The 14751-nt window shown below is 33.0% G+C and overlaps 1 protein-coding gene across 2 annotated transcripts; it reads left to right on the plus strand.

The window, feature by feature from the left end:
• Positions 1 to 475: 475 nt before the first annotated feature.
• On the plus strand, positions 476 to 2132 carry LOC112700904 (class V chitinase). 2 transcript variants are annotated; one of them, XM_025751809.2, is made up of 2 exons: positions 476 to 1780; positions 1942 to 2132. In XM_025751809.2, the coding sequence occupies exons 1-2, from the start codon at positions 691 to 693 to the stop codon at positions 2013 to 2015; spliced, it is 1164 nt and encodes a 387-aa protein (XP_025607594.1). In that variant the 5' UTR covers positions 476 to 690; the 3' UTR covers positions 2016 to 2132. The 2 variants fall into 2 exon arrangements, with proteins under 2 accessions (XP_025607594.1, XP_025607595.1); XM_025751810.3 differs by having other exon boundaries at positions 476 to 1740.
• Positions 2133 to 14751: the final 12619 nt, after the last annotated feature.

The raw sequence follows: 14751 nt of genomic DNA on the forward strand, positions 1-14751 counted from the left end.
TTATTTTGTAAGTTTATTATACATACAAAATAATACAGTTGTACTCAAAATATTTTTAAAATACATCTAAAAATTTATCAAATAAATATAATTAGATAGTTTAAAATCAAAATTTTGAATTTTGAATAATTTAATTTTTAGATGTGTATTTAAATTATAATATATTAATAATTAAATGTATAAATTTAAAATTTAAAATTTAAATTTAAATTTTATTTATTTTGTAATTTAAATGTGTATTTAATTTTAAAAAGATACTAAATTTATTTATAATTTTTAGTTGTATTTATTTTACTTTTTAAAAATTATTATAATAAAAAACTGAATATTGTACCATTTTTAAAACATACTTAGTTAAGCCGGTTAACTATCATGGTTAGCGTAATAAACATTTACCATGACTCAATTAGTGACTTCATCGTGTATCACCACAGTCAACGAATATGGTCTTCTACCCCTTCAGGTGTCGTCCATAGATTGGCTATTTCGCCTTAGCCACCGATTCTCTATATTCACCACAGATGTCACCATCTTAACATTATCCATAGATCTACAATTTTCAAATCCATCCACTTGCTTTGCTTACTTAATTAATTGATTTCATTTTCTTCTTACTAAGTGAACTTACTAGAGAGTCTATGTATATATAGTAATGACTAGCGAACAAAATATGCATAATAAACAAGAAAAATGGGCATAAAAAAGATAGCAATAGCGAGTTTCACAACCATTGTTGTGTTGTTATTCCAGCAAAGTTGGTTAGCATGGGGACAAGTTAAGGGAGGTTACTGGTACTACGACAGTGGGGTGGATGCTTCATCTATTGACTCATCCCTCTACACTCACCTCTACTGTGCTTTCGCCGCCCTTGATGCCAACACCTTCCAAGCCACCTTACCCTCCAATGTCTTCTCTACCTTCACTCAGACCGTCAAGCGCCGGAACCCTAACGTCAACACCTTTCTCTCCGTTGGCGGAGGCTTCGGCGGCAACTTGTCCCTTCACTTCTCCGCCATGGCCAGCCAAAGCAGCACCCGCAAGGCCTTTATAGACTCCACCATCCAGCTAGCCAGATCCAACGGCTTCGGAGGTGTGGATCTCGACTGGGAGTACCCTTCCTCCGACGCCGACAGGAACAACTTAGCTCTCCTCCTCCAAGAATGGCAAGCAGCTAATCAAGAAGATTCTAGAAACACCGGGAGAGCGCCGTTGCTTTTGACAGCTGCCGTTGCTGGATCTAACCAGATATCTTCGTTGCAGTATTACCCTATAGCCGCCATTAACGACTACACGGACTGGTTGAACCTTATGGTGTACGATCTGTTCATTCCGGAACAGTATCGTTCTTCGACACAGCCACCTGCACCGTTGTACAACCCTGGAGGAGTGTTCAGTGCAGATGAAGGGGTTTCGTCGTGGATTGGACTCGGAATTGCCGCTAATAGGTTGACTTTTGGGTTGCCGTTTTATGGATATGCATGGAATTTGGTGAACCCTAATAATAATGGATTGTTTGCTCCTGCTGCTGGTCCTGCTCAAAGTTCCACCGGGAGCATGACGTATAGGCAGATTAGAGATTTCATAAACAATCAAAGGCCACAACAAGTGTATCACTCAGCTTATGTGACAAATTATTGTTATTCTGGGAATACCTGGATTGGTTATGATGATACTCAGAGTGTCTCTGCTAAGATCATATACGCCAAGGGCAGAGGAATGGTTGGATATTTTTCATGGCAGGTTAGTGGGGATGACACCTCTTCCACCCTTGCTAGAACCGGTTAGTGTTTTCTCTTTTCTCAATCAATACATACTAATATAAATATCCAAACATTCGTTAATTTAAGATAAATTTTGATTGTTTTTGGTTTTTTTTTTATTATCAAATATTAAATATATACGGTTTAATTAATATATGTTTTAATTTGAATATATATGCAGCTTATAATACTTGGGATAGCAGCTTACGCGGAGAGCAACAGGGTTCAGCTCAGAGGTTGACAGAAGCTAAATAATTAGTTTGATGAAGCCAATGAAAGAATAATAACGAGTTTGGAAAAGTTTAGTAATAAGTAACTTTATTAAATTTTAGTCGATATATAATTAATAAAAAAATAAATAATTTTATATTATTGGATGAAATCTCACACTATTATAAATATTATTAATAATTATTTAATAATTATAAATTATAAAAATTATTGGCCGAATAAGTATTTGTGTTTCATGTCTTGTGGTCTTGTAGGTATTTTTCTTTTACATAATCGTAAGCAAGCCTTTTATTATTATTGGAGGCACATTTTATTCCTTTACTTAATATTTATTAGAAAAATATTTATGTGATGATATTTTTTATAAAAATAATATTATAAATTTTTAGATAATTAGTTAAATATATTTAATTAAATATATTAAATTATTTAATAATATTTTTATGTAAAAATATCATTATAAAAATATCTACTCATTTATTATTTCGTTTCCTTAATATAATAATTAAATGAAGTCTCAAGTTTTTTTTTTTTGGTGACAAGTCTCAAGTGTTACCACTCAACCGTAAAAGTAATTTTGCAAAGAAATTAAATCTCCTATCAAAAAGCAAATTAATAAATAATAATAGTTACGATACATATACAAATAATAAGTTTAATTATTTTTCTAATAATGTATGAGGTAGTACATATTCTATTAATAAAAACAATGATGCTCAATATTAATTTATCCAAACCTCTCTATCAATCCTTTAATAATGCATCAATTAATTACTTAATTAGTAAGAAAACAACAGAATGAACATATAATATCTTGGTAGAGCCGTTTGAAACGCTAAATCCTGATCTACTCTTATCTAAAGGTCAACGAAAGACGGCCGAATGTGATAAAACTGGTCTAACACTCTTCATTTTCGTAAGGCATATCTCTCGCTACCGAACGCGGTATGTTCAACATCGTTTTTGTCAACCTCCATCTAAAAATCCTAATCCACCGAGCTAAGTGGAGAGATGTCGACGATACTGAGAGACTGAGATCTCTGTTGTGGGCACACGCTCACGAAGAGCATTAGCCCGGCGGCTTACTTTAAGGCAATTGAGGAATTGCATCCCACTTTCTCGGCAACGGCAGTTGCAGCTACAAAGGTCCAATCATCATTTTTTCAGGAATCTTCGTTGTCGATTGGTAATGTGACGCCGGTAAGGATGTTCAAAACCGATCCGGACCGATTTAAACCGACCAACCGAACTAAAAAAATAAAAAATCGAATAAACCAAAAACCGAAAAAATCGAAAAAAAAAATACATTTTGTTGTTTTTATTGCGGTTCGATTCGATTTTCGGTTCTGACAATGAAAACTCTAACCGAATCGAACCGAACCGGTATATTAAAAAAAGAGTAATTCTTCGCATACAAGGGATTAAGGCTTGTAAGCCTTACAAGTTCAATTAAAACTAATGCTCAAAACACGCTTCCAACCATTCTTCTTCCTCTTCGTCTTCTTCTTTTCTTTCGTTTCTTGCCTTCTTTTTCTCCTTCTTCTTCTTCTTCTTGCTGCACGTTCTTCTTCCTCTTACTCTTCTTCTTCTCCTTTTCTTTCGTTTCTGCACGTTCTTCTTCATTGTCTTCCTCTTCTTCTTCATTTACGTTCTTTTCTCTCTGTTTTATCTTTTTTTTTCGATTTTTCATGGTGAAATCGTTTTTGAAGAAGAAGAAGCAGTAGAAGATGAGGAGGAGAAAGAGAAAGAGTTCTGAATTATGCATAAGATGTATTTTAACGAATTTTGGGTGTATTTCTTTAAATCCTTTGGGTGTATTTTCTGTAATCCTTTGGATGTATTTTCTATAATCGTTTGGGTGAATTCCTGTAACCATTTGGGTGTATTTCTGTAATCCTTTGGGTGTATTTCTGTAATCATTTTAGGTGTACTTCTATAATCGTTTGGGTGTATTTCTGAAATTCCATTATCTTCAAAAGGATTACAGAAATACACCCAAAGGATTACAAAAAATACACCCAAAGTATTTAAGAAATACACCCAAAATTCGTTGCATAATTCAGAACTCTTTCTCTTTCTCCTCATCTTCTGCTGCTTCTTCTTCTTCAAAACGATTTCAAAGCTTGATTTCAGAAACCATGAAAATCGAAAAAAAAATGAAGAAGAGAGGAAGAGGAAGAGGAAGAGGAAGAAGAAGAATCGTTCTGAGTGTAGCGCTTTGAAAACAGGAAACGTTGAATAATGCATTAAAAGGCCCACCCCCGGACGTGACTCTTGAATTGTGACCTAACCCCCCCACCCCCAAATGCAAACCTAGCTCTAGCTGCTATCTTTTCTCAGTCTCACACTCTCGCTTTTTGCACTGAAGTCTCGAGTAGGAAGCCCTTCCTCCCATCACTTGGCAGCGCCGCCGAAGACTTCTTCCCAGCGAGCACTGACCCAGCAGCTTTCTTCCCAGCAGCGCCGAAGCCGAAGCCTTCTTCCCAGCGAGCATCGACCCAGCAGCGCCGAAGCCTTCTCCCCACCGAGCCACCTAGCACAGCACCACCCAGCAGTATTTTCGGCCACCCACAACACAGCACAGCACCGACTACCAAGCCACCCAACCACCGATTCAAGTGAGACATGGAGCCCGAGCCTCTGAGTCAGGTATGTAATTAAGTAATTTGACTAATTTCTGTTCAATAATCATTATTCAGTGATTCATTGTTGCTGGCTGTTGTTAACTTGTTATTGTTTTATTTGTTTCTCATTGTTTAGGAAAATTTATTATTTTATTTGTTTTATTGTTTTACTTGTTATTGATTCACTGATTATTTGATTTCATTGTTGCTAGTTGTTGTTTTTTTGCTGGTTCAGTGTTCATTGTTTTATTTGTTGTTCATTGTTTAGGGAAATTGCTTCTGATTGTTAGTTCACTGATAATTGTTTAATTTATTTGTTGTTCTGTTTTTAATCTATTTGTTGTTATGTTTTTGCTCTTGAATTATTAGACCAAAGAAATTAGATTGATAGATAAAAATGATAGTAAAAAATGATAGTTTGTCCTGTTTGTTATAACCCTTGTAGCTTTGGTTATGATGTATTAGGAAAAAATCTGCAGGCACGCTTCCCCTTCCCTTGTATTGGAAGATATCACTGGATCACAACATGCGCAAAAATGATATCACTATATTGTTGCTACGTGATGTTTACTGGTGGGTGCATTGTTGATTTGATGAATTATTTTATTGTTGGTTTTGTTGCTGGCTTGCTGCCTTGCTCGTTGCTGTTTATTGTTGGTAATTTGCTGGTTGATGTTTATTGCTGGTTGCTGAATTATTTTATTGTTGTTCTGTTTATTGTTGGTAATTTGGTATTACTGGTTATTGAATTATTGTTCAGTGTATTGAGATCAGTGTATTGTTCAGTTTATTGTTGATAATTTGGTATTGCTGGATTGCTGGTTATTGATTTATTTTTCAGTTTATTGCTTAATGCTAGTTATTGATTTATTGTTGAATGTTGATAACTTGGTAATTGGTATTGTTGGATTGCTGCTGGTTTATGGTATTGCTTGATTTATTGTATTTACCCTGTTGTGCTATATATATATATATATATATATTGGTCTTTTCTGATTGCTGGTTTACTGATCATTGTTTAATTTATTTGTTGTTCTGTTTAAGAAAATTTATTTGCTGGTTCACTAATCATTGTCACCTCTTAATTTGAGCAGATTTAAAGGTTTTTTATGATAGTTCCATTGATGGAGTTATCAAGGAGAGCTTTACGGAATAGTTTGTCTTGTTTGTTACACTTGTAGCTTTAGTTATGATGAACTAGGAAAGAATATGCATGAATATGAATATCTTGATAAGAATGGAATAGTTTGTCTTATTTGTTATATAACACTTGTAGCTTTGGTTATGATGTACTAGGAAAGAATATGCATGAATATGAATATCTTGATAAGAATGGGATGGATTGTCAATTCTTTGAATCAGTGATTGATTCCTTATTTTAAACTCAGTGACTTTGAGATCATGGGGAAAAAACTCTAAAGGTGGCTTCAAGACTTTCCTTTTGTTAAAAATTATAGTTGCATTAGTAAAATGATCACAATTCACAAATAGGTAGAAAAGGATGAAGAGGCAACATTTTTAAAAATCGAACAAACCGAATCGAATCAAACCGTTTTAATTGGTTTGGTTTGGTTCGGATGGCCTCAATAAAAAACCGAACCAAATTGAACTGCAGTTTAATTAAACGATTGGATCGGATGACTTTTCTCTCAAAAACCAAACCAAACTGCACCGCGAACACCCTTAGACGCCGGGACGTCGCTTGGGTCACCAATCTTGGCGAGGTTAATAACTCCGCTATGGTAACATAGTTTAGATTCACCAATCTTGGTGAGGTTAGCAACCCGGCCACTATGGTAAAAATAGTCATAAACCCACCTTGGTTAGCCAAGTCAAGGATGCACCTCTTACTCTCAAAGAGTCTAGAGAAAAATAAGCACAAAACTTATTTCATATTCAAAAATAAACGTCAACTCTATTTCATAAATAAAAGGTACATAAGTTATTTATACTAGTTGGGGAAGGAAAAACCTTCATGACTCGGACAATGTGGGACTAAAATATAACACAAAGTTCACTATCCTAAACAATATGGGACTTGTATTCCCTTATTACAATTAACTAATATAATTAACCTACTAACCCTACTTGCTCATGCGTCATTCTCTCTGGGTTATTGAAAGAACTCTTACGTGAAAAGACTTGTGACAGCAGATGATCAATCTCATTGATGAATCCACACCAAAAAATCCTATTGGTGACTCCACACTAAAGACCCGCACTCACAAATCAGATGAAATTTTACAAAATCCGTAGCAGACGATCTTATTGACGAATCCAAACCAAAAGATCCCATTAGCGAATTTCACGCTAAAAACCTGCAGCCACAAATCAAATAAAATTCTACTAAAACAAGGTGAAGGCCATAAGAACCGATCTTGCTCTGATACCAAACTAAAGCCGGGACGTCGCTTGGGTCATCAATCTTGGCGAGGTTAATGATGAATGGATTTTTGGTTGGTAAAGAATTCACAAATAAATTCTCGTTGCAAGTATAGTTTCTAAACCAACTAAAATCCTTTCACGCAAAAATTTGTTTGTCACAAGTACAAACCCCTAAAATTAATAACCGAAGTATTCAAACCTCAGGTCGTTCTCCTTAAGAATTGCAATAAAGTGTTCTTGTTATTGGTTATGAGGTATGTTTTGGGGTTTTGAGATAATAGACGAGAAATATAAATGGCAAAGGAAATCAAATGACAAAAGAAGTCTAGGCATGGTTTGGTGGTCAATGATCTCTATCCTTATCACTAACCACAACATGATAATTTTAAGGATCAATCCCATTAAGTCATCCTCTAACAAGTAAAAGAAAGTCAAATGAGCTATATCAATCCAGGTCTATAAGTCCTAGCCACTCACTAATTGAATTGATGAAAGCTAGAGTCAATGGCTACTGGACATTAGTGACTCAAGAATTTCTAAGTTACCTTCCCAAGTCAAGAGCACTAAAATCTACTCTAACATTCTTCCAAGCATTTCATCAAACACTTGGAAGGCATAAAAGAAAAGCATAATAACATTTCAATAAAAGTAAATCTACACTACTCAATTACAAGGAAATTAATAACAATAATTCAATTAAGCAATAAAGGAAATCAAAACATGAATTGCATTAGAAGGAAAATAGGAGAGACAAAAGTGCATCAACATAAAAGTAAAGAATTACAAGAATTAAATGCTAAACTAGATAGAGAAGATGTAGAAGAACAAGAATTACAAAAAGAAAAGTAAATCAAAGCATGAAATTAACCTAGATCTAAGAATTCCTAATCTACCTCTAACCTAAGAAGAGAGAGCTTCTCTCTCTAAAAACTAACTTTCCCTCCAAAACTAAACTAAACAAAAACTAATGTGTTGGAAGGTATTGACTCCCTCTTGAATTCTGCCTTAAATAGCCTCATAAATAAGTTGGATCTGGACCTGGGAAGCCCAAAATTCGCCCCAGCATTTTGCCTTTAAGTGAGTCACGTGCGAGCATTGACGCGTATGCGTGGGTCACGCGTACGCGTCGTCATGCCTGCGCGTGCGTGTCGATCTCAGCATCCCAAATCCTTGTTTCTTCATGAGTTCTCCACTTGCATGCTTTTTGACGAGAGGACTTTTGCCGGTAAAGAATTTTATCAGAATAATCACGTTGTAAGTATAGTTTCTAAACCAACAGAGAATCCTTTCGTACAAAAGTTTTAGTTGTCACAAGTAACAAAACCCAATAAAATTTATAACCGAAGTATTGAAACATCGGGTTATCTCTCAAGAAATTGCAGGAAGGTGTGTTTATTATTGGTTATGGAAAAAGTATATTCTTGGGTTTTGAAATAGGGAACAGAAAAATAAACTGGCAATAAAGTAAATTAATTATCATGAAAACCATTGCAAGGTATAAGAACTGGAAATCCCATTCTAGTTATCCTTATCAGGTGTGACGAAAATTGTTTATTGCTCCTACTTAGTTAACCCTTACTAAATAAAGGAAAGTCAAGTAGACTAATCAATTTGATTCCTCAAGTCCTAGTCAACTCCTATGGAAAGACTAGCTTTATAGGGATCCAAATCAATCAGCAAATTCCAATTTTTAATCAACAGCTGAGTTTGATAACTCAAGTATCACCAATTACTCAACCAAAGCAAAGGGAGAAAAATCCAAATTATTTATATCCTAAAGAGAAGAAAGCAATCATAAATCTGAAATACCTCAATGTGTATTAAATAAGAAAATCAAATCTAACATGAGAATTCATAAATAAAAGTAATAAAATAAATAAAAATAGAAGAGAAACCAAAGTAAAGGAACATTGAATCTGGAATGAAGAAGAAGTAAACCTAACCTAAGAGAAATCCTAAATCCTAAAAACTAAGAAAGAGGAGAGAGCATCTCTCTCTAGAAAAACTACATCTAAAACTAAAATTGTGAATAATGAATGTTGTGTCTCTGTTGTTCCATGAGTGGATGCATTCCCCCACTTTATAGTCTCTAATCTGTGTTTTCTGGGCTTGAATTTGGGCCGAAAAGGAGTCCAGAAATCGCTGGGGACGTTTTATGCAATTTTCTACACGTGGCGTCCGTCACGCGTGCGCGTCATTTGAAAGTTATCCTTCTCATGCGTTCGCGTTGTCCACGCGTGCGCGTCACTTGGGTTATGCGCGAGTCATGCGTTCGCGTCGTCCATGCATGCGCGTCGCTGCCATTTTCGTCAAAACTTCATTTTTACGCGTTCCTTCCAGTTTTGCATGTTTTCTTTCTGTTCTCTAAGTCATTCCTGCCTTATAAAGCCTGAAAATACTCAACACACAGATCACGGCATCGAATGGTAATAAAGGACAATTAAAAATAATAATTTTATGGTCTAGGAAACATATTTTCACATATATTAAGGAATAAGGGAGGAATTGTAAAACCATGCAATTTATATGAATAAGTGTGAGAATAGTGGATAAAATTCACTCAATTAAGCACAAGATGTATGATAAACCATTATTTTATGGTTTATATTGTGTTTGATTGAGTGGTTTTATCAAGCTTTTAACCCACTTATTCATATGATTAGCATGTATTTATAATTTCTTCCCAAATTGTTCTATGATTGAAAACTTGCTTCCTAAAGACTTTTTAGTTGTATATTTTTATTTTCCTTTGTACCATTCGATGCCGTGATCTGTGTGTTAAGTGTTTCAGGCTTCATGGGGCAAGGATGTCGTAAGGAATGAAGAAGAAGCGTGCAAAAATAGAAGGAACACAAGGAATTGAGGAGATGACCAGCGAGAAGTCACGCGGTCGCATGGCTCACGTGACTGCGCGAAATGGAAGAAATCAGAGTGACGCGTTCGTGTGCCTGACGCAACCGCGCGGACTGGAATCTGCACGAACGATGCAAATGCGTGGACGACGCGCACGCATGGTACGAAAAACACTGAGTGACGCGATCGCGTGGACGATGCGGCCGCGTGACGTGCGCGATCTGCAGAATTACAGAAGTTGCTGGCAGAGATTCTGGGCCGCATTTCAACCCAGTTTTCGGCCCAGAAACACAGATTAAAGTCAGGAAACATGCAGAGACTCAAGACATCACTTCAGATTCAATCATTACTCACAATTTTTAGGTTTTAGATGTAGTTTTTAGAGAGAGAGGTTCTCTCCTCTCTCTTAGGATTTAGGATTAGGATTCCTCTTAAAAGATTTATGATTTCAATTCTTCATCAGGTTCAATATTCCTTTTACTGTATATTTTCTCTTTTACTTTCAGATGATTTAATGCTTGTATTACTTATGTTGCCTATTTGGCTTAGGGACCATTCATGTTATGATTTTCTTAATTAATACAATTTGAGGTATTCCAGTCTCATGATTGCTTTTTCCCTATTTATAATTTAGATTATTTACTATTGGCTTTAGTTGATTAATCGGTGACTCTTAAGTTATCAAACTCATCGTGATTGATAATTATTATTCTTGCTGATTAATTTAGATCCCTATAACTCTAGTCTTTCCTCAAGGAGTTGACTAGGACTTTAGGTATTAAATTAATTTGTCCACTTAACTGACCTTCATAGTTAGAGATTGACTTAGTGATAGCAAAAATATAATTTTCATCACCATTGATAAGGATAACTAGGATAGGACTTCCAGTTTTCATACCTTGCCAAGAGTTTTATTAGTTATTAATTTATTTATTCCTGCAATCTATTTTTCTCATTCAAAACCTTTTCAAAACCCAAAAACACTGTTTTGCATAACCAAAAATAATTCATACTTCCCTGCAATTTCTTGAGAAGACGACCCAATGTTTAAATACTTCGGTTAATTATTTTTATTGAGTTTGTTACTTGTGACAACCAAACGTTTGTAAGAAAGGTTGATTGCTTGGTTTAGAAACTATACTTGCAATGAGAATTTATTATAACTTCTAAACCATCAATCTTCTGCTCTTCAATGTACCACGAAATAGTGGTGTATCACTTTTCCTCTCCATCCCTTTGATCATTTCCTATCCTTTCCAACCTGAATTCACTAACAAACACATCAAGACATCTAGTGGAATCAAAGGTGAGTTAAAATCAACCAATTAAGGGTCTAAAAAGCATGTTTTCACACTTAAGCACACTATAGGAGACAATCATGAGACCATGCTATTTCATTGAATAAATGTGGGTAAAAGGTGATAAAATTCCCTAAATTAAGCACAAGATGTACCACGAAATAGTGGTGCATCAGTTAACAACTCCACTATGGTGACATAGTTTAGATTCACCAATTTTGACGAGGTTAGCAACCCCACTATGGTGAAAATAGCCATAGACCCATCTTGGTTGGCCAAGTCAAGGATGCACCTCTTACTCTCAAAAAGTCTAGAGAAAAATAAACACAAACCTTATTTCGTATTCAAAAATAAACTTCAACTCTATTTCATAAATAAAAGGTACATAAGTTATTTATACTAGTAGGAGAAGAAAAAACTTTCATGACTCGGACGATATAGGACTAAAATATAACACAAAGTTCACTATCCTAAACAATATGTGACTTGTATTCTCTTATTACAATTAACTAATATAATTAACTTACTAACCCTACTTGCTCTGTGTCATAATGCCTCCCTATCCCTCGAATTCAAACCGTGCCTTCTCTCTATCCCTGCAAGAAATATTTTCTCCCAATTTATAGGGTCCAATTTCAGTTGTTTCATTCATTTAAGTTGTATTTTGAAAAGTTACGTGTCTTGTTATTATTATTTATTTTGTTCTTTGTTTGTTCGTCTCATGTTTAAGTTCTTATCTGCTTGGTTATTTATTTTAGAAAAACTCCTAATTTTTTTAGTTTTTATCTTCTCTACTACATATTTATTTTATCTTCACTGTTGATACTAAATCATTTTTAATCTTTTTATTATGAATGTCATATTTTTTAATTTTAAAATTTATTTTTCTCAATCTTAAATGATATAATTTTATGCAATTAAATAATAAACTTTTGGTGAAAAATTTGGAAAACCCATAAAATTCTATACGTTGAGATTCTATACATTGCAATTTCTCTTTTATATCAAAAAAAGATAAGCACTTGCTAATTTTTTTTCTTGGTTTTGTTTGACATTCTTTTGAAATAAGATGAGTAAGTATTTATTTATTTTTTTTAATTATCCTACATAGCTTGAATTGTACTTCAATTTTTTATATGTCTATTTTTTTGAATTATTCCACACAATAGAATTGAAGTCAAATTTATCTATCTACCTTTTTTTTTTTTAGTTTTTTTTGTTGTGTGTTTTTTGTAACTAGATTTTGTTTTAGATTTAGTTATTTTTTTTTGTAATTTCGGTTACAATTGATTGAATTATTTTTTCATTTCTTGAGTATTGGTAATGTATTTAAAAGATAGTGGTATGTGTGTCTTTTTATTTTGGTTAGTGTTGATTTTTGTTAAAAAATATTTTATACTTTATAGATGATGATGTTGACTTTATTAGAAAATCATATTTTTTGGTTTGTGATTTGATGTAATTCTTTATTTTTTTTCTTTCTCTATTTTACTGATGTGCTGGTTTTTATCTTCTTGGCTATTTACTTTAGAAATACATATTTTATTTTTTTCTTTTTTAAAATAAAATTAGTAACAAGATTAGGTTGATTTGTATTATTATACACCAATTGAATCGTACATCAATGTTATTTGGATTTAGTTATTTGTTTTTATGAAATTTGAGGTACAATTTTATTAATTTTATTTAAAAAATGTGATTTATAACAAAAAAAAGAAAAGCACTTACTAATTTTATTTTTCGGTTTTGTTCGCCGTTCTTTTGAAATAAGATGAGTAAGTGTTTATCTTTTTTGTTTGTTATCCTACAGTGTTTGAATTGTACTTGAGTTTACATATCCATTTTTTTAATTGTTCCACACAAAAAAATTGAGAGCCAAATATATTTTTGTACCTTTTTTGTTTTTAGTTTTTTTTTTGTGTGTTATTGGTAACTAGATTTTGTTTGTATAATAATTAGATTGTGAAAAATAATTAGAATACTGTTCTATAAAGTGCTGTTGAAAAATTTTAGAAAATATTGATTAGTGATACATTTTTTTGGTCCAATTTCAGATGCTAGTTTCCTTTAAGTTGTTTTATGTAAAGTCATTGTATATTTTATTACTATTCTACATTTTGTTCTTTGTTTGATCTGCTCATTTTTAAATTTTTATTTGCTTGATTTTTAATTTTAGAAATACTCCTTATTTATTTAATTTTTAATCCATAAATACTTTTTGGCTAGAGATTTTGTTATGGTTGTCAGAAGATTAATTCAAACTTTTTTTTAATTCTTTTTTGTTGTCTTTGTTTCTTTTGTTTCTTTGGTAATTAATATTGTGTTATGAGAATCAAATACTACAACTTCTTATATTAGTCACATGATTTTTTTGAAGTTTTTGAGGTTGGGATTATTGGATTGATCTGTCCGTTGGGTTAGTCAGACCACTCTTCAAGTAGCTTTAAGCTTATGAATTAATGGAGCTAATGAGATTCGTAATCTTGGAGCTGTCTGGAGAGTGGCCTGAGCAGTTGGCCTATTTAGCTATCAAGCTTATATTGATTCTTTTTCTGAAAAGTTTGAGTATTTGATTCTATTGTCATATTTTCGTAAATAAAATTAGTAAGAAATTTATCCCTATTTGTTATTCTTTTTTATTTATATCTTCATTTTTTGATTGTATTTTTTTCTTTTGAGCACAATTTTTGAGCTTTGTTGATGGGCATTTTGTTTTTTGGTATTTAACTACATAGATAATTACCTTGTGTATATCTTCATTGGGAATATATTATTTTGATTGGAAATCTAATAATATAGAAAGAAAGCCTAATAAAATAATGATGTCTATACTAAAAGATGTCCTCATCTAAGTCTACCACTCTTGGATCTATGCATAAATTTTTTTTTTATTTTGGTTCTTCCTTTTCTCTAAGTGTTGCTTCATATTCTTTTTGTTATCTTTCTCTTCTCTCTCATCCTCTCTCTTGCTGTTAGCTCATAATTTATACAAAGGATAACTTAGGGTTAATATAATATAACTTACTATTTATTATATACCTTATTTGTGTATCAATTGTTGTTAGCTTAGGGCCTATATATAGGATTATTTAGTGGGGCCCGCAAATATCTTTTGATTGATATCTAAGGTTAATTAATATCTTTCAAATCTCTATCTTATTTTTTTTTTCATCCAAAAATAAGGATTTTATGTATTTCAAAATTCAAATTACTCAATTGATGTGTGTTTATAAATAAAGACAAAATCTCTTGATCATGTCACATTTTTCTCACATTCATGTTGCTATTGTATGTGTTTTAGTTGCTATTTTATTGACTGAAATCTGTTTTTTCTTTCATCCCTTTAATTGCATTTTAAGATGAGAACTGCCATGAATATGGTTAATAAGATTAATCCTGAAAAGGAAGCATGGAACCTCAAAATTAGGGTGATTAGGCTTTGGACTGTTCCTATTTTTACTGGTCAGCTTCTCCCAAATTTTATGAAGATGATTTTGGTTGATGAATCTATGAGTTATAGTGGTCTAAATCTATTAATTTTTTTAGATTTTTTTTTGTATTTAAATGTGTTTCTCTTTACTTTTTTTATATCGAGGTCTC

The sequence above is a fragment of the Arachis hypogaea genome, chromosome 1 (genome assembly GCF_003086295.3).
Source record: "Arachis hypogaea cultivar Tifrunner chromosome 1, arahy.Tifrunner.gnm2.J5K5, whole genome shotgun sequence".
NCBI lineage: Eukaryota > Viridiplantae > Streptophyta > Magnoliopsida > Fabales > Fabaceae > Arachis > Arachis hypogaea.

What these genes read in the sequence shown, in the direction of transcription:
- LOC112700904 (XM_025751809.2), top strand. Translation starts at nt 691, where the DNA reads ATGGGCATAAAAAAGATAGCAATAGCGAGTTTCACAACCATTGTTGTG. An exon ending in TTCCACCCTTGCTAGAACCG is followed by an intron (nt 1,781 to 1,941) that starts GTTAGTGTTTTC and finishes ATATATATGCAG; the next exon opens with CTTATAATACTTGGGATAGC.